Source organism: Dermacentor albipictus, chromosome 2 (genome assembly GCF_038994185.2).
Source record: "Dermacentor albipictus isolate Rhodes 1998 colony chromosome 2, USDA_Dalb.pri_finalv2, whole genome shotgun sequence".
In the NCBI taxonomy this organism is placed as follows: Eukaryota; Metazoa; Arthropoda; class Arachnida; order Ixodida; family Ixodidae; genus Dermacentor; species Dermacentor albipictus.
In genome coordinates this window covers 168,034,036-168,054,667 of record NC_091822.1, presented here as the reverse complement: position 1 = coordinate 168,054,667, position 20,632 = coordinate 168,034,036, and the positions used below count along the sequence as shown (strand labels likewise).

Below are 20,632 nucleotides of genomic sequence, written 5' to 3'. Positions count from 1 at the left end.
AATATAGCATGGTGAACTTGGGTTTTTGTTATTTGTTTCAGTTGTACTGCTAGAAAAATTGCCATTTGTTGTTTGTCACAGAATACTCACTAAGAGAAGACTATAGCACAGCTACTGAGAACAATATTGATGTGTGCTGGGCTACTCAGTTGCATGCTTATGTTCGATGTTGTTTTAGTGTTGAAAAAGATGATAAGATATTCTTATTACATTCACTGTTGTTTTATTCTTTCATGCAAGAAATTTGTATCCTATTGTGGATAAGCTTTTCAAGTCACACTGTAGAGCTTGCCATCCACTATAATTATGCATTATTCATGCCTAACATTCTTTTCAGTTTCTGACGGCTCATGCAGAAAGGATGAAGAGTGCGGATACGGAGAAATCTGTGTATCATACAGATGCATAGGTAAGTGAAAGACAGTTATTTACAGTAAAAGCAATTAGGCAAGCCAAAATTTATTTTTTAAGTAAACGCACGAAAAAAGACAATGGCCTCTGCATCAGTGAGAGAACATTTTGAAGCTTTGATGTGGTTCAGTCAATAGACCAATCAATCAAAATCAATCGATGTGTTTACATAATGCATGAAACTCCATTCTTTATTTTTCCACTCAAAGTTTATGTCTTGTCTTTTTGCAAATTCCAGATGGCTGCCGTAACCACGACAACTGCCCGTTCGACAAGGCCTGCATCAACGGACATTGCCAAGACCCGTGCAGCCTCGGAGGCATCTGCGGCATCAACACCCAGTGCCGAGCTCTCTACCACGAAGCTTCGTGTGAATGCTTGCCAGGTTACACTGGGAACTCTAAGGAACGCTGCAGTTTGAGTGAGTATGCGCAGTGATTGTACAGTAATGCAAGGCTGTGTTCTGTAAGACTTGCTGCTGTGATCTCTGTTGGGTCTCTGTTGAGTTCTTTTGTGGGCTTAGTGTCATCTCTGAGTAAGACATGATTGAAAATGATTAGTCGAATCCCGGCAACTTTTGCAGAGTAACCCTTGTACCAAATCAGTATTACATTAAATACTGTTAATGCAGTTAATGGTTAGCTAACTAAGTAGAGGACTGTCTGTTATATGAATATCTTCATTCTACAAGTTTTGATACAGAGCCAGCTTTAATCTTGTGAAATTTGTTGTACTGTGTGAGCAACACTGCTTTGATAGCTTTTCTCTCCACTAGATTTGACTAATACTGTTTTGAATCATGAGCAACTAAAGCAGTTTATAATTTGCACAGCACAACTTAACTGTGACACTAAGTCAGTGATGTGAACCTCACTGTAGAGTTTGCATTGTTTCAGTGCACTTGTTTGAGGTTCATATCAGTGTCTGTTGTGCATTTGTTTCCTCAACAAAACATCTTTTTGTGTGTGCATTGTCTTGGCAGTTCCCCTTCCTGAATGCATCGATGACCATCACTGTGGAACTGGATATGTGTGTGTCAACTCAAAGTGCAAAGGTGAGTTCATTCAATGACACGCTTATATTTGAAGACTGCACTAAATAATTGACAATGTTTTACGAAGGCACATCATTATAGTACTTCGAACATTCCTCCGGGGACCTCCAGTAATACATAGGAGATCTCAAGTTTGTTTACATCTTGAGTGCAATGTGCTCCAGTCATTTGAAGGTCTTTAGAGTCTGTTGACTTAGAGAGACTGACATATCTTATAAAGCACTGTTGCTGCATGTATATTGTTATTTTATATTACATGACATATTTTCATTATTTCCTGATAAATGACATGGTAGGAAGCACTTGTGGACCTTGGCAACGTAGATATACAAGATACACCGCAGTCACTTTTTGCTCTTTATCCAAGTTGTCTATTGGTACAAGATAAACATTTCAATGTTTCTAGAAGTGACAAGGTGCTTGAATTAGGCAGTCACGCTAAGAATAAAGGCAGCATTTCAACAAGGAGACTTCTTCATCAGAGCAACAACATGGACAATTTTAGCCTATTCGCACACATAAAACACATGGAAAGTATAAAGATATAGACAAAGTGCTTTATCTTAGTTTCTTTAGTGTTTTCTATATTTTTTGTATCTGAATAGATAAAGGTTTAACACCAAACTTACATTTCTTCAAAAAAGTAAAGTCCCATTGTCGAAACATAGGCTCCAGCCTGAGACATGCCTTATTCGGCCGCTGTTGACCACTTCATGTCTCTATCTTCCTGCGAATGTCTGTCTTGTTTGAATAGTTCCAAAGAGGTAACCTAACAACCTTCAGATTGACTCAGTGTTTGCCTCTCGAGTTTGTTTAATGTGTACACTTTGTTGCCTGCTCTGAAATCTCTCTCGACCTTTTCTAGACATCAACGAGTGTCTGCATGGCCGTGGCCCATGCGCACACGGTGCAACGTGCACAAACCTGCCTGGCAGCTACAAGTGCAGCTGTCCTAGCAACCTGGTGGGCGACCCCTATCACGGACGTTGCCGTCAGCGCATCCAAGGCTGTACACGCGACACTGACTGCAAGGACAACGAAGCATGCAACACTCTTACAGAGCAGTGTTACGGTGAGTATCACACTCCCACTCCACCATGGTGTGCGTGATTTGTGCTCAAAGGCAGGCTACTGCATTGTGAAAAGTATTTGCATGCGTTTGATCTGCGGGCGGAGGGTTTTTGTCTAAGTAGTACAGTCAAATCTCATTTTAATGGAAGTCACATCCAATATGAAATTAGCTTCGTTGTATCCAATGTTTGTTACGAGAATATGTTTGCTACATGCTGGTATCGGTGAGAAACATTTTAGATTTAACTTCGGTGTAGCTGGTAGTTTGCGATATCCATGTTCACTATATCGAGGTTCAACTTTAGTAATCGGTGCATTTGAGGCATGGCAGCCATTCTGAGGCAAGCCATTGGTGGCAAGAAGCCTTTCCTGGTCAATTAAGGTTTTGAAATATTCCGAGTTCACTGAGGAAAAATTTAGAGATAAGGAGAGGGACATACATGGCGCCTGCGGTTCTGTGCCATTGAAGAATTTCGACTTAGCAATTGTAATTGTTTTAACATATGTGAGCTCCAGTTAACATAGCTTTACTGAACATCAGGCACATGGCCTCCTCTGACACTGACATCCAATCACAATGAACAAAGCTGACTGGTAGTGGTGGCCTTGGAATGTTTTGGTTGATCTAAAGACCTAAATTCTAGAAAAGACTTCATAGATGCACAGCAGTGACTCAGTCAATATAAATTTCTGCTGTGGAGCGTGAGGCCAAGGCTGCAGGTTCAATTCTCGGCCACAGTGGCTGAATTCCAACAAGGTCAGAATGTTGAAACAGCCATGATCAATTTATCATTCAATAAATCAGAGAGTCTTCATGAATCCAATAATCCGGACTTCAATTTGGGAACTAGTGCAGTGAAGAATATGTGCTCTGGCAGACAGAATATTTTGCTTTCGAAGCTGCTTTTTTTTTAAATATTATGTAGCATGGGTGCTAACATACCATTTGACTTTTTCCCATTGCTCTCTTTGGGGATGCAGATGCTTGTCTCAAGCCTGGCGTCTGCGGTCGGGCAGCCGAATGTCGGGGTGTCAACCACCGACCTGAGTGCTTCTGCCCAAGTGGACTTCGAGGGAACCCCTACGTTGAGTGCACTATCGGTGAGTAGCACAAAGACAGCAATGCTCATTGTTGAATTTATTCCTGGAGTTCTAGTGTTCTTTTCACCATGTAAAAACCTAGGAAACAATTCATTCCTTGTCTTTCTGACTATCTCAGTCTGCCCTCTTTACGTATGCCCATTGTTTGTAAACTAGTAACTTAAGTATTGTGTTTACGTTCTTCTGCCATTTAGTACGCTCACAATCTACCATGTCTGTCACGTGACATTGGCATTGCTTGTGCCTTAATGCACCCAAGTCCTCAGTCATGATTCCTCGCTTATTGTTCCTGTACAGCTCGGCCTTGTGCCCACTACCAAGAGTGTCCTGGAAACCTGCAGTGCCTTGGTGATCGATGTGGCTGTCCACGACCCTTCTGGCAGAAGAACTACTTCTGCATCTGTAAGTTGCTGGTTCAATACTAGTACCTGCTGCTTTTTGTAGCCAAACATCAAAGAGCTGTGAATGCTGGTTTTGTTCCTTTGTTTGTCTGTTTGTTCGTGCTGTAGGCAGAATCATGGCCAGGCTTTTCTTTTGTTTACTGGCTCATTAGTTTTGTGCATTTAGATCGGTGCATTACAAATGAGCAAAAGTAAAGTGAAACATAGTGTATACAAAACTCAAGATAATGTGAATTCATAATATAAAAGGGAGGTTTTCTGAACATGCTTGTGTCAATGAAGGAAAAAATAGCATACATGCATTAAGCAATAAGGTGACGACACTAGCACAATGAGAAAACAAGATGCTACTACACCTGTGAGAAACATAAGAGCTCATTGAAATATTGTTTAGACATAAATTATTTGTAAGTTAGGCAGGCCAAGAAAGTTATACAAGGCTTGGTTAAAATGATAAGAACATTTGCAGGCATTTTGTGGTAAATTAATCAATCAGGTTGCTCTACAGCTGGCAGGATACCACAATCTAAGGCACAAAGTAGCCCTCCAGAGTGTGCACGCGAGTATTTGTGTGGGCCATGGAGGTAACAATTCGTTCATACCTGGGGCAAACTCATTTGTAAAGGTAGTAATTGTAATAGATGCTATATTAATGTGCTTAATTTTATTGTATTCAAATGATGAGTGCAAGTATTTTAGCAGGCACTTCTATATCACAGAATAGTGCGACTGCATGTCAATGCCAGAACAAAGAAAAAGTGCCAATCAACCATCTCGACTATGTTTGTATTGTGTGGCTGGTTCAGAAACTGTGTATTCACTTTATTCTGGTGCCTGACTGTGTTGCTGTCACTTATATGTCACTCTTTGCCATAATGTAAGATTAAAATTTGCCCCGAGTCATTGCATAGGTCCTTGCTGCCAGTCTGTCAGAGATCTAGGAGAAGCTGACATCGCAGATCCTTATAGCCCACTGCCCTCATAGTTTCAGGGGAAGCAATGTCACAGGAGACATTGTAGCATTAATTGCTTGTTTTCTTTTCTCTGTCCTTACAGTGACGAGTGTCAACTGCTCCACAACCAATCCATGCCCTGAACACCAAGAGTGTGTGTATGAAGGCAGCTACACAGGCTTCTGTGTCTGTCCCAAGGGATTTGCTCTCCTGCCTAATGGAGTTTGCAGAGGTAAGGCAAAAGTGCTAGCAGATCCTACGCTGGGAACCACACAAACACGTCAATGTTGTTTCTAGTACAACGCTTTTACCTCTTCAAACATCGCACGTGTATTGTTCATCTTTTGGAAAGTTCGCAAGCATCTGTGAAATGTGCTCTTGCTTAACGTCTGGTTTAGACACGGAAAGCTGGCGCGACCACGAGTTATGCTTTAATTTCCTCCTTTTGTTTTTGTTATTTCCTCCTCTTTGCGGCTAAGTGGCTATAGAATTATGGCAGCTCAGCACAAGGTCACAGTTTTGGTCTTCAGCAAAAGCAGCGGCGTTTCACTGGTAGCAGTATTCGAGAATGCTTATTTAGTACTTAGATGAAGTGCACATTAAAGAGTGCCAAATGATCAAAATTAATCTTGAGCATTCTGCTTCAACATCGCTCCTAGCATCTATGCTACTTTGGAATGTTGAACTTGATCGATTGATCAACCAATCAATCAATCAATCAATTTTTCTGTTTTCGCAGACATTAACGAGTGTGAGCAACATCCTTTCCCCTGTGCCCACGGCGCCCAGTGCTACAACAATGTGGGCAGCTACCACTGTACGTGCCCTCCAGGAACTACGGGAGAACCCTTCAATGCTGGATGTAAGTGCAAGCCTGTGTCGGCATAGTTTACAAGCTTGTCGTAATGAGCAGCAGCTGATGTCTAGAAACATTAATGCAACATTGTCTATTGCAGTGGTGGTTTAGTCCAAACGCGGATATATGATTCCTTTTTTCATTCTAATCAAACTAGTGCTAACCCATATACACCACGGAGGCTTAGTTTCAATGGCTTTCTGCTGTTGAGCGCAAAAATATAATACATTCAACTCCCAGCCACAGTGACTGCATTTCATTGGGGCGACAATGCAAAACGTCTTGTGTACTTACATTATTGCATACATGTTGAACGTCTCCTAATAGTCAAGCTTATTCTGAAGCCCTCCACTGCCATGTCCCTCATCGGCTCACTACACAGCTTCAAGGCATACAAGAGAACCCGTCAATGAATAAGCTTCAATGCACAAAATTATCTCTGCAACCTTCATTCTTGGTAAATTTTAATGTTGATACCCTACAATAGAGGGTGTTGGTACCACTTGCATGTGCATATTTGATCATCAAATATTTGTTTGATTTATTGTTTATTCATGCCCCTCTCAGGTGAGCCACCCAAGGGAGAATGCACTCATGACAATGACTGCCCCAACAATAAGGCTTGTGACATTCACATGCTGAAATGTTATGGTGAGTACACCAATTTAAGAAGAGCGCACAGTTTAGGCTTAGCAGTTAGAGTATATAACTTTTCATGTCCTTTAAAAGGAGGGGGGCTCCAACATTGTGTTACGTACCATTCCAGGTACATTTTTCTGTAATGGACTTCAGTAATGCCACATGAGTTCTAGTAATGCTTGCAAGCTTATTTGATGCTACGCACTGAATGTCTCATCGTGGTTTCTTAGAGGCTCAGAACAAGGTCGCATGTTCAATGCACAATTGCCACAGCTGCATGCTGATTGGAATGGGGCATAATAGTACTGGTATACAGAGCCTTGTCTATGCAGTAACGAACCCCAGGCAGCCAGTTTGCTACAGTCTCGAGATCATAGCTTCTGTTTTGCTTTGGGATGCTAAACCTGATCAATCCGTCAACACTGAATGCCGTCATCCCCAGATCCCTGCCTGGCACCTGGAGCCTGCGGAGAACACGCACGTTGCCGAGTGGTCAACCACAAACCTACCTGTGAATGCCCTGCAGGATACAGTGGAAACCCACGCAACTACTGCTTTAAATGTAAGGTTCTGTCTATGGCGTTACTTTTTTTTGGTCATCTAATTAGGTAATTTATGCACAGTTTATTCCTTTGTTTCAGTAACTATCCTTATAATTTTCATGTGTGTTATAACTTTCTTGAATCTGCTTCAAATTGTGACTCTTCAATGCAACAAGGACAAAACATAGTATATAAGGAGACGGGGCAAGATAGTGCTCAACATGACTACATGTGGTACCTTGCGTCACAAAAGATATCACAACCTCATGCATAGAAATGGCCCATCTGGGCTAAAGCCTGTTGCTTGAATGATGAATTATTGACGTAGCTATCAGCATACCGCTGCAGTAGCATAGCACCCGTACTGTGGTCTCCAATGTGCACATGACTGGAATCCTCGTTCTTCTGAAACATATGTAAAGCAATGAAGGGGGCTAGTTGGTGAACACACGCTCAGTTTGCAAAACTGAGCGCAATATAACCATGAAACATAGGATTTTACAGGAGCATCTGTATGTTTAATGCTGGGCTAGCAACTTCCTCAATGGGACAGAGTAGTTGTTTTTAAAATCTTTTCTTAGTTCCTCTGGTGTATTCCTCATACGAACTTTGTCTGAGTTTTGTCTTCATGTAACTGGCTGTATTAATAGCTTTAATGCCGTGAAACCCCCTCGTGCCCTCACATTCATCGTGACCGCTGTTGCATGTGGCAATATATTTTTTTCTTCTAAATTTTGGCATCACCAAGGAGGTGGGCTTGTCACCGAAAATAGTTTACCTGCCGTGGTTGCTTAGTGGCCATGGTGTTGAGCTGGTGAGCACGAGATTGCGGGATCGAATCCTGGCCATGGCGGCTGCTTTTCAATGGGGGAGAAATGCGAGAACACCCGTGTACTTAGATTTAGGTGCACGTTAAAGAACCCCGGGTGGTCCAAATTTCCTGAGTCCCTCACAACGGCGAGCCTCATAATCAGATCGTGGTTTTGGCATGTAAAACCCCATAATTTAATTTAATTTTGAAAATGGTTTTGGGAAGAGCCATTTCTGCTTAGCATACATAAATGAGAACAGTGAACAGAGGTGTGATGAACCATTTAACAATTGTCTGCCCTTTTATTTTACACAGTGGTTGGATGCCCCCATGAGTTCCACTGCCCTGGAAACCTGCTTTGCATGGATAGTGGCTACTGTGGCTGCCCACCAACTTTCCAAAGGAAATACGACTTTTGCATAGGTAAGCTGGCCAACAAAACAGTTACATTACAACAGCAACTGTTTTGACCGCATCCCTTCAAAGCTGCCAAACTGTAAAAGGCCACCAAATTTGGCCTTAGATGTGTAGGCAATTTCATGGTTAGTCTAAGGTTGCCGATTCTAAATTGCAGTAAATTTCAAATGTGGCACATAAAAGGTTCTTTTATTTCAGTGAAGGCTCGTCGTGTATTGCATGAATGGCACAGCACTCATCCACATATGGGGTTGCTTCTTGTTGTGGCACTTTGTTTCCTAAATGCTGATTGTGTCAATGCACTTAAAGGTCAGAGCGGTGAATGGTGCTTGAATGAGCCTTCCAGTTCAACAACGAATTCCTTTATTTTCATTCAGTCACTGTAAATGGATAATATCCAAATCTTGTAAGAGAGAGAAAGGAGAAAGGAAAGGCGGGGAGGTTAACCAGACTGAATCCATTTTGCTACCCTACACGTGGCGAGTGGGATCGGGAGTGAAAGAGAGAGAGAGAGAAGACATGAGTCTATATCGCACTTTCACATGCACTAAGTTAGGTGCAGGGAATCTACAGTCGGGCACTCAAGTCTGTTGCCTTCAGGTACTGAAGAAGTGCTCAAATGGCTTTGTGGGCAAATGAACTGTGAGGCCAGGTTCCCAAGACCTTTGCTTTTTTGAGTGGCCTATCGTCCAGGCCATCATGCCAATGCACATGAACCTAAGGAGTGACAGGTGCTTGAATGAGCCTTCCACGATAGCAAGGAATGCCTTTATCTCTCATTCATTGTAATTTCTGTCTCAAGATTAGACTATTACAAAATTTCATGTAACCGTTGTCATTTTTGTGCTGGTGATATTCAGTGCTAATATGGTGAAACTAGTACATACAAGGTGGAATCAGCACTTGTTCTTTCCCACATTGATGTACAAACCAGTCAAAGCCAACTGAAGGTACTTACTACTTAAATGTTGTGACCTTTCCAGCTACCAGCCGGAACTGCTCAACAACAAACCCTTGCCCGAAAAATGAAGAGTGCGTCTACACTGGCAGGCAGACAGGATTCTGCGTGTGTCCTCGTGGCTACAGGCTGTTGCCCAACGGTGTGTGCAGAGGTGAGTAAAACTACATGATCACATCGTCGTTCAAGGATAACGACTCATTGCACACCTCACAACAGCTTCAGCCACTTATATTTGGTGTGCTTTACTGTTAATGATGGTGGTAGTGGCAACCTCACTTCACCTGCCTGCTGTGAAGAACACTATGTCTCAACGCTACATTTGCAGTTATGTAAAATTTCTTGACCTGTGCTACTAACAGGCTTCTTGGTTATCCATAGAGCATCACTCTCTAAGAAACAATGACACACACAAACTAAGGACAGGCACAAAGCTAGTTGCACGAAGGATTGTTGCGGTTCAGTGCTTCTTGCCTGTATTACTATGGGTGTTTTGGTGGTTGTTATGAATGGAATGTTTGTCACACCTCTTACAAATGAAAAGCTTCGTGAATGTGGCCCCTGGTTCTTAAGTACTAGCATCTTCCTGTATGTCTAACCGAGAGGAGTGGCCTATGTCTTGGTGCCTACCTGTTCTTTTCACCAATAGTGAGCAGGTTTCCTTGATTTGTTGAGAGCTTTCCTTCTTTTAACATTTTGTTTATTTTCTCCATCTTTTTCAACCAGACATTGATGAGTGCACAGAACTGACACCACCACCCTGCTCCAAGACTGCAAGCTGCATAAACTTGCCGGGAACCTTCGAGTGCCAATGTCCAGAGCTGACCCACGGAGACCCGTACAGGGGAGACTGCTTGCCCAGGGAGCCACCCAAGCCTATTTGCACAACGGACGAAGACTGCCCCTTACACGAGGCCTGCGACCTCGGAAAGCAAGACTGCTATGGTGAGGCGTTTTGATTGTACTGAGGACAAGCACTGCTAACAGTTGCCAGCTTGAAACATAAAGAGGAGTGACCGTGACTTCTCTGTAAAACTGGAATGATGCTTAGTTCTAATGAACATGTGCAAGCACAGGAGCTACAATCTGGAATGCCCTCTTTCCTTCTTTCTTTTCTTCTTCTTTACTTCTTTTTTTTGTGTTATAATGCCTGTATTGAACCTGCAGTAGCTGGCTATAGTAATGGAACATCCTCATCATTGGTCTTTAAGTGAAAATGGTTCTTTATCAAAGTGGCACAATGTGCCGGTCAGATGCTGTCCACATGGACAGCATGAAAAAAAAAATTCACGGCAAATGCACAGATGCGATATCCTTTAACGTCCTCATTCTGACGCATTAATTAGTTCCCATTTCACAACGATGCAAAGCTATGTTGAATGGATCTGTATCTGACTATGAGAGTATAGAAGCTCAAGGTTGATATGCAGTAGTAGTACTTGAAGGTGCTTATTTGTTTTTCTCTTTCTCTTACCATAGATCCATGTGTCCACGATCCCTGCGGGTTCGAAGCTGTCTGCCGGGTTGAGAACCACAAGACCGTGTGTGTTTGCCCTCCAGGCTACAGTGGCAACCCACTTGCACGCTGTGTGCGAGGTAACCATTACTAATTGCCATTAATTACAATAATTCAAAAAATCCAGCAAAGTCAAACAAGTCTCAAAGTTTTGGTTGGTGTGCTATTTGTTCAATATACTTTGAAGATTTCCACATATTAACAAACATTAAACATTGCCAGAATGCAGCAAGAGGAGGCTGGAGGCTGGCAAAAGAAAGGGGAAGGGTGCATTACTAAGACATGAATACTCAAAACTTAACCCATATTTGATGTTGAACTAGGTGTGTATTGCAAACGATGTCATCATATAATGGGAACAGCAACTCATCACTTTTGCAATGAGCAAGTCCTATGTGTGTCTGTTCACATACCAATTCCGATCTTATTTCTATTCAAATGTGACCCTGTCTGTATATCTGTACGTGTTAATTATCCATGATTCTGTCTAGGGGTGCTATTTATTCAACTTCGTATGCCTTGAACTTCGAATAATTCAAGCAAAGTTCCGTTGTCCCTAGAAGTTTGAAGTGAAGCAAGTAACGACAATAATAAGACTGTGATTAATGACAACGACGAACTGACAATGACAACAGCAACTAATGACGAACTAACTAAATGCAAGAATGTTCGTTCTTTCTCCTACAGTGGAAGTTTGTGGAGTCGACTACAACTGCCCTGGGAACCTCGTCTGTCTCTCAAGCAGCACGTGTGGGTGTCCACCAAACTATGACCGTGTTGGAGAGTACTGCATCGGTGGGTATTTCAGCTTATCGTCACGTTTCCCTGCCGCTCCTCTTCTGACTTCTCACTAAAGCAATCGCTGCATCATTCTATGAGCATAATTAGTACTTGGTTTATTCCATCTTCCCTGCGCTTTACGTGGCATTTCAGCATGTAATGCACTATGGTAAGTCATATTTAGTCAGGCAGAGGTAAATGTGACCGTACTTAAAGTGTATCACTTCTTCGTGGGTGCGTGGCATTGGTCAGAATTAGGTGACTGTTAGCATTGTGATTCTGTTAGCAACGTAATCATGTATAGCTAAACTAACCTAATAGGTCCTACAGGAGATTGAAGTACATTGAAACTTGTTAATCAACATTAGCATGCTGTGATACATGCAACCATGATTTTATTTAGCAAGGTGTTATCTGTGTGTTCTGAAAAGTAAAGAAACCAGCATCATGGATATGTTGATCCACGATTAAAAGTTCAACAAGTATAAAAAATTTTGTATAAAAGCTCTTGTTATTCTTCTGTCACTCACTGTTTTACTGCTGTGATATTTTCTCATCATGGAAACGGCCCCAAGCAGGATGTCCTGTTTTTCTAAGTGCTGTTCGTCTGACACTTTGTTGGCTACATGCAGTTTTTTTTTTATACTGTTAGGTAAAAAATAAATAGTTTTAATTGTAATCTCTGTCCTTATTTTGTTTTCCCTTTTTTTTTTACACCCCTCAGTGACAAGCAGGAACTGCACGACCACTAACCCGTGCTCTCAGAACGAAGACTGCATCTATGTCGGCCCACAAGAGGGCTTCTGTGTGTGCCCACGAGGTTACGAGCTCCAACCCAATGGAGTTTGTAGAGGTGAGCGAGCAACAACATTCTTTTGCAAAATACCGAATCATTGTGCATTTTCTAATGTGAATGATTCATAAGAAAGAGCTAGATAGGCAATGTTTTGGTGTTTAGATGCAAAAAATGCAAATCATCCAGGCATAAAGACACACGCATGGCCACTACAGATGTCCCTCTGTGTCATTATATCGTGCCCAGCATGACGTGATATCGGACCTCGTTGCAATGGAACCGCATTCAACGCGGAAATACCTTCATTATATCTGATATTATTACACACATATGTTCGTTACACGCTGATATCAGTGAGACACTTGTTTTACTTCCTATCTGATAATTTGTTATATGTTATGGTATATGTTTATTGTACTGAGTTTCAACTGTACGTAGGTACACTTTTTATCAATAAGCATGGATGAAATACAACTTTGTTAGCTGCCGTAAGGAGGCCATAATATACATGGTTAACCTCCAGTAATGCATCGGACAATCATGAAGTGCCAAGCCTTTAGGACAAGTGAGCGATCCCACAGTGCTATTCAATAAGTTAATATTTTGCAAAAACAAGGATGCGGTGGTGGCTTAGGCTATTACAGCATGCTTATATTAATGGTAGTAAAATCTTGCTAAATGAAATGCCTACAATGAACAGAGCTTCTTGCTTTCTTCCACTTCAGTGCACAGTGAGGCATGTGAGGAGGTTGAAAAATAACAAGGACCTAACATGCCAGCATTGTCTGCTATACACACATTAAATCTTAATGTTTTCTTTACCTGCTTTTCTTATTTTCTCATTTTTCAGACATCAACGAATGTGTCACAATTCACAATCCATGTGCAACTGGAGCGAAATGCGTCAACCTGCCAGGAAGTTACGACTGTGTCTGTCCCCCTGGCACTGTTGGAGACCCATTCATTGGCGGATGTAAGTAATTGCAACAATGGCATTTGATTGATGGCAGGGGTGTTACGAAGTTAATGCTTTTAATGAAGTCGTTGCTCTTAAATTGCAAACGCCAAAGCATGCAATGCGAGCATTGTGTGAAGGACAGTGTAGTGAAGTAGTTGACCGTGTTCAATGAAAAACGCTGTTCTTTTCTTTTTGCAGGCAAACGCATTGAAGAGGAATGCCGTACTAATGACGACTGTCCTTTGGACAAGGAGTGTGACGTCAACACCCATCAATGCATACGTAATTATCTCTTTGTTCTCACTAGAGAGTAACAAGACAAAGCTTTGATTTCCTTATCCCGCCTTCAGATGTTGTTTGAATCAGTTTTACACTGGTGTGGCACACATTTTGTCAAGAGATCTGAAAGTACTGAACATTACTAGTGCATATTGCAGGTCTGCATCATATGCTGCAGAGCTTATGATTTATTGCATGAACTGCCAAATTAGCACATTTTGCAGTAGTGCATGGTCCATTTCACATGACTGTGATAATCAATGTGTAAAGAACTAGGCCAAACTAACTGTTTAAGTATGCGATAGCCTACTTAGATTGCGATGATTGTAGCATCGCAACAGCTGTGCGCGTGCATCGCGGGTGACTTTAATAATTGCTTAAGTGCTGTTGCCCAGCTTAAGTCATCAATTCGTCTTTGTTTGCTTCTCACTTACAGCGCCTTGCCACGTTTGTGGCCCAAGTGCATTGTGCACAGTCACAAACCATGTCGCCATATGTGTCTGCCCTCCTGACCTTGTTGGCGATCCATTTGACAAGATCCATGGCTGCTACAGAGGTACGTCCAGAAGTACAGCTAACAGCATATCGGACAGTGACTTCTCTAGGTCCTTTTAAATCTGCAGATTCTCTACTGTACCCTTGTCTTTGAAACTGCAGACCATGTGCTCTCTGCTAGCTCTCGGTTTGTGCTTGATTGGCAGGTGTTGGCCGCTCACCTGTCGTTCATTGCCATCAATTTATTGCCAGAGCACTTCTGTTTCGACCCTCAATGGGGCCATAAATATTACCAGTTAGCAATGTTCAAATAGTGAGAAATTTCTAATCAACTTTAATATGAATGATGATTTTCTTTTTCTAAATGTAGAAAAAGAAATGCGGTGAAATGTGTAAAAATATTCATCTCTTTTGTAATGCGTGCATTGATTCTTGGAAGCATATTCAATTGAACAACTTGTAAATTGAGTTTTAAAAAGAATGACAGTTCACCACATTTTCTGTCTTGATTGTAGTGAGCGCTTGAAGCAGTTGATGGACCGTATGCATACGCCCATCTCGACAGCATGCAGGCCCAGGAACCAGAATAACACTTCATGTTTAGCCATAACTGAATGTTGGAAGAAATTGAATGTGAAATTCTCGAATCAAATGCATGCTTTAATTGGAGACAGAACTGTGTTTGTATTAAAAAATTTCAGTATTTGCACGTCTCTAGTAAATGCTGTTTGCTGACCAGGCACGCCTAGATTCATGTAACACCCATGCCTAAACACCAAAGTGTGCAGCTTATGGACAAAAATGCTGTAGCCCCATAACTGTACATCAAAACCTTGCTCTTGCGAGCTTCAAGAACACTGCTAAATATGAAAGCACGAAGGCATGTGCTAGTTTCTCTTCACATCTTTGTGTCTCAAATTATGCCAGCAGTGAAACTGCCAATTTAACTTTGCACATTCAGTAGATCAAATGCATTTACCATGTTGTGATTTCCCTATTATGTAACGTAAACAGTTTGACTGTGAAGAGTAAAACACGTTTCTTTTGGTCCGCAGGAGTTCCTCCTCCACCTAGGACAGAGCCTCCCGGTCCAGATATTCCTCCTGGTGGCCTCGATGGTATGCCATTAATCTATACTTTTGTATGTTTCAATAAGGTCTTACGATGTCGTTGGCCAGAAGCAGCCAAACTGCGGCTTTTCTCAGATCTACTTGTGGCTCATGGCCGGCTACACAGGCGCGTAGTCTCTCTACTTTGATCTAAATGTGTTCAATATGCTAGCTTTCATTTGAAAAAGGCTTTTTTAACAAATTTGTGCATCTGCCATACTTGGAAACAAAGGCATCTCAGTTTAGAAGTGTCCAGCACCAAAATGTGCAAGAAAATACCTTGCTGTTTGGTCTAACAGCACACAAGAGAGGAGTTTTGGTAAATTATTCCTCAGTGACACTGTGATGTTGTCATGCTGATGTCACCGTGATGATTTGGTCTGCTAATTAAGCCAGCTATCACCAGCAGGCAAATTTATAGAGGCCTAGTAAACTGCACTATATCAGTCTAGCACATTTTGATGTAGGAGCAGATGTCATTCCAGAGAAGGTGGCTGTTTCAGAAGTGTTAAGTTCATTCATGTCCCGGTCTACTATTGACATTTTCAGCAGGTCATATTACAACACTCTATCAGCACTATAACGTTGCATGAGACAAGATTAAAGCCACGTTTCAAGGGTAAGCAGATTCTAAATGCTATAATCAGGCTTCGTTGTTCATATTAGAGCTGGGTTACCCTTATAATAAAGATTGCGTTTCCTCCTCTACGCACTCTCCATAGCAGTGCTGTAGAACTCCGGAACAACCAGCCTGAGATGTCATGTGCTGCGTCAATCAGTTGGCTGGTTCCATTCCTGCATTCTTCTCACAATGTCGACTGCGTGCGTCTTTGCGTGCAGTGATGTGCTTAGCCGATGGGGTTCAAGTGCTGGTTCAGCTGGACAGCTTCAACGGAGTCATCTACGTGAAGGGTCACAGCCAGGATGCCCAGTGCCGTCGCCTCGTGACCAGCAGCGAGCGCGAGACTGTCGACTTCAAGGTGCTCTTCAACACCTGTGGCCTGGTGCACATCAACGGAGAAGCCTCCTTCGTGCTGGTCATCCAGAAACACCCCAAGCTTGTAACATACCGCGCCCGGGCGTACCACATCAAGTGCGTCTACAACACTGGCGAAAAGACTGTGACCCTGGGATTCAATGTCAGGTACGTCTACGACATCACATTGAACTCTCTTGTTACGTTGTTCTCCTTCTCACCTCAATAAGCATGAAGGCTGCTTGTGCAGTTATCAAAGAATTTTTTTCTTAATGTGCGTGTGTGCCATTAAAAGTAAGAAATTAGTTTAGTTAGCTGCAGCAAAATTAAATGAAAATTATGAGAAAAAAAATGTTATCAACTGACATCATGGTTCTGCATTGCTGGAGGTTTCTTGTAAAAAAATGTTGCTGGAAGACTATTATCCTTCATGCGTATTACCTACATATATACAATTGCTTGTGATTCAGCTGCTAGACAGTTCAGCACCGTTTATTAGCATGAAAAAAGCGGCTTATGCTTGCTGGAATGCACATACTGGTGCTATATTTTGCTTACACAGCTATTGTGCCATATTAGGATCCCTATTGATCTTCAAGCCATGAAAACTTAGCATATTCTTTCTTTTGCATCTCGTTTTTGCAGCATGATTACTACATCTGGCACAATCGCCAACACGGGTCCGCCACCAACTTGTCAAATGCAGATCTGTACTGTGGACGGCAAAGAAGTCAGCAGTGCCGAAATTGGAGATGACCTGCTGCTCAAGGTCACAGTGCAGCCACACGGTATGCCTAGCAGAAATGTATATTCACTTAAGCTTGCCATTCATGTGCAGACATGCTGAACCAGAACACAGAGACAACCGATAACCGAACATACAGGCGTAAAGTGCAGTTTAGATCTGGTGTAGCTGCACTTTTTATACAGCCAACCCTCAATGTTGCAATCATGAGCATTATGAACATCGGATACAACAAAGGAAACACACAATTTGGTTGCCCAAGCTTTACTTCAATGAGTATTCTTCAGCTATAACAAAATCAATGTTGTAAGGTCTAAAACAGTAACTGCTAGAAAGGCTAAGGTTGGGGCTGGATGGTTGTCCATGTTTTGTCCAGGTGTCAGGGTTGTCCTTTTCATAGTTCATTCTTGTGCCTCAGTAGTGCAGTTCACTTCAACTGGACAGTAACGTTTACAGTGAAGAAAATACTTGTTTGCTTAAAGTAGGTATTCCGGTACAAAAATATTAAAATAGCTCAGCAAGAGCAAATTGAAAGAGCCCATGCCGGACACACGTGTGTTTTAGCCAACGACTTGACTGGCTTGCAGCTGGCAAGCCAGCGTGCTGATTCCGTGTCATCACACCAATCCCAAGGGCATTAGTAGTTAAATGTTGTTCACATGCCATGGCGAACCACCAACAGGCCATCAAATTCAGCAGAAGACCCCCTTGCCAGCCTAATGTTTTTTTGTTTTTTGTTTTTTTTTTCTGATGCAGGCGGGTACATTTGCAATGAATATTGTATATGGTGAAGGTACTTTTGTGTCTGATGAGACTTTACTGCAACATAGTTAATATAGTATGTCTTTTTTTTCCTTCTGAATTACGAGTCTGAGAAAGCATGCCACGTTACATTTGAAAACATGGTTTATCGCTTGACATGCCGCCTCTTACAGAGATCTATGGTGGCTTTGCACGTGGGTGCATTGCTAAGACCATGGACAACGAAGAAGAGACCCAGTATGAGGTGACTGATGCCAATGGCTGCGCCACCGATCGGTCGATCTTCGACAACTGGGAGTATGATCCAGAGAACAAGGTGCTGATGGCACGCTTCAATGCCTTCAAGTTTCCCAGCAGCAACAATCTGCGGTTCCAGTGTAACATTCGAGTCTGCTTTGGATCGTGTCCACCCGTAAGTACCGACACCAGATGCACCCGCAACGCCACTTGTTTATTCCACGTCCACCAAAGCTAGGATCGTTTAAAGCCAGCGAAATGCCTTAAATGTTTTGTAGACGTTCCTGTAGTGATATTTTAGTCTTCAACTTTAATGTTTAGCAGTTAGGTGAAAACAAAGCTGGCAGAGAGACTTAAGGCTGCTTACATGCTTACATGCAAGAGCAATATACTGTTTGTAGGCCTTGGAACATCATGAGTGCACTCATTGCACGCTTCAATGTGCTCATGAACACATGCACTAGGCACACCTTTTGTCAGCCAGAACTGTGGAGCTGCCGTGGCATCAGGGAATTGTGTTCATCTCGTGTCCCAGATGCCCGAGTTCAATTCCCGGCAAGGCCAAGATGTACCAAATTTTCTTTTCAAAGCAATTAATTTACTTTTCTTACAGCAATCTCGCCGAGAAATTTGATGTCAATCCGAGCATTTTTTTTACGAGTTTTTAGTCTTTGTGCAGTCGGCCATTTTCGGTACCATCTTGCAGTCATGCCGACACCGATTTTTGCGTGACGGGGCATGGGATGCTTTCGCTTTAAAGAAACACTGTTAATGGTGCAACTTCAGCAGCAAGACCGTGATAATGCTATAGACACCTCTTCAACTTAGCTCAAGCATTACTTCAAGCCATAATTTGGCCACTGGTTCTACCAATTAAGGTCGATCAGCTTACTGTGATTCATTGCAGCCTGTCCTGGTGGCTCAACAGCTATGGTGTTCTGCTGCTTGGCACTAAGTCACGAGTTCATTGCCCAGCCACAATGGCTGCATTCCAATAGAGGCAGAATGCAAAAAACACTCGTCCACTCCACTTTGTGTGTTCGTTAAAGGTCATCAGGTGGTAAAAATTAATCTAGAGCATTCCACTACAGCCTCTTTCATAGTCCCTATGTTGCTTTGGTATAACTCAATCAATCAATCAATCAATTTGATTCATTACAAGAGCTAGCAGCCAAGCCTTTTGCTTGCCAAGCCACTCGCTAGTGCATATGATGCGATGTCATTTTATTCAGCACTTTGGGATGAATGATACTTAAGTGAACATGTAACATCTGCAGCGTTATTCAGTACACTGTGCATTATCTTGCCATGTCAGTCAATGCAGCGTCATTCACTTCAAAGAAATAATTAGCTGGAAACGTTTTCTAGTTCAGAAAGAAAACGCATTGCTATCTCATTGATGTGGACTGGTAGAGACGGTTTGATACCTGAAGGCAGTGTAATAAATTGTGGTAGCAAAAAACCTAGCGCCAATATTTCAGTGCTTTTCTCTGTGCGGTAAACAATCTTTTGATGGATTATTCTCAATGATGAATGTTTTGGAGACCGATTGCACACCAACAATCAAAGTAACGTTGGAGCCCCTGAGGAAATTGGTCAGAAGTTATTACAAGGACAAAGAGCAGGTTTGTTGGACAAAAAGCAAACATGTGTTGACCAATTGAGTGGAACGGTCAGAGGTGCATTGCCTTCCTTTTTTTTTTTACTATTTCATCTCCCGATTTGTGAATGCAAGGCACACTGCAACACTGGATTATAAAGAAACTTCTCTTAAAGCATCTATAAGTGTGGGAAATGTACTGTATTGAACCACTTGTCAAAGTTCATTGGGCATAGGCGATATTGGGTGTGCTCAGCCATCCATTCAAAGCGTAGGATAGTTTGCTGAAATGTGAACGCTTGGACAGCCTTTGTGATGTAACATTGTAAACAAGACTGATCTCTGCTCGACATTGTCCAAAGTAGGGCCAATGTTGCCAAGATTGGGCCTATGTTGACCATGCTTTCTTTGCTGCTAGGGTCCAGGCACATTTGTGAACCCCAAAGGCTCCACTGGCCACCGTACGAAAAAACGACTAAAACGAACACTCCTTTTTTATGATTAACGGCACTACATTGCTGCAACTTTCGTTTATTTTTATCAGGTACACTGTGACGGTGTCGATGCCTTTGGCCGAAGAAGGCGTCGTCAGGCACCTGGCACAGACCTGCAACTGGGCACTTCTTTCCAAGAAGGGCAGCTTCGAGAGGAAATCATGGTACAGTCGAACGCCATCCTGACCTTTGAGAAGAAAGAGAGCCAGGTGGCACCCACTGCTGAAGGTGAGGAACTTGCAGTCTTCGTCAACACAAGCAGAACAGCATTTTACTGCTGGACCGACACAGAAGGCTAATGTGAATACATGGGTCAGTGGTGTGGCATATTGAATTGGTGGTGCGAAAGCCAGCACATGAGATGAAGTTGATGTTTCATAGACTTTGAAAACAGCGTTAGGACAGCACCACTATGTTCAATTATTGGTCTGCACTATGCACGTGAAAATCAAGTAAGGCCACGAGGTAGTGCCACATCATCACTGGATTCCAAGTTTAAAAGACACTTCACTGTTCGAACTTTTTTTTTCTGTTAATTTTATTCCTTTGTACTTTCTGCTGACAAGGTTTACATTTCAGGCAGTTACTAGAAGAAAGAGTGTCACTTACCTGCACCTAGTCTAAGGACATCTTGATGCCTTCTTAAAGCAGAGGAACAGCCATAAGTGCCA

General features: G+C 42.3%; 1 protein-coding gene across 1 annotated transcript in view; it reads left to right on the top strand.

The window, feature by feature from the left end:
• Positions 1-20,632, top strand: part of LOC135910607 (uncharacterized) — a 375,300-nt gene that overhangs the window by 351,353 nt on the left and 3,315 nt on the right. The window contains exons 101-124 of the mRNA XM_070534413.1: positions 338-409; positions 650-832; positions 1,394-1,465; positions 2,331-2,537; positions 3,518-3,637; positions 3,935-4,039; positions 5,095-5,223; positions 5,731-5,853; positions 6,415-6,498; positions 6,929-7,048; positions 8,155-8,262; positions 9,240-9,368; positions 9,941-10,159; positions 10,694-10,810; positions 11,418-11,525; positions 12,235-12,363; positions 13,157-13,279; positions 13,463-13,546; positions 13,980-14,099; positions 15,094-15,156; positions 15,988-16,291; positions 16,769-16,911; positions 17,804-18,042; positions 20,012-20,189. Of these exons, the coding sequence (XP_070390514.1) occupies positions 338-409; positions 650-832; positions 1,394-1,465; positions 2,331-2,537; positions 3,518-3,637; positions 3,935-4,039; positions 5,095-5,223; positions 5,731-5,853; positions 6,415-6,498; positions 6,929-7,048; positions 8,155-8,262; positions 9,240-9,368; positions 9,941-10,159; positions 10,694-10,810; positions 11,418-11,525; positions 12,235-12,363; positions 13,157-13,279; positions 13,463-13,546; positions 13,980-14,099; positions 15,094-15,156; positions 15,988-16,291; positions 16,769-16,911; positions 17,804-18,042; positions 20,012-20,189 (3,279 nt within the window). The remainder of the gene's footprint in view (positions 1-337; positions 410-649; positions 833-1,393; positions 1,466-2,330; positions 2,538-3,517; positions 3,638-3,934; positions 4,040-5,094; positions 5,224-5,730; positions 5,854-6,414; positions 6,499-6,928; positions 7,049-8,154; positions 8,263-9,239; positions 9,369-9,940; positions 10,160-10,693; positions 10,811-11,417; positions 11,526-12,234; positions 12,364-13,156; positions 13,280-13,462; positions 13,547-13,979; positions 14,100-15,093; positions 15,157-15,987; positions 16,292-16,768; positions 16,912-17,803; positions 18,043-20,011; positions 20,190-20,632) is intronic.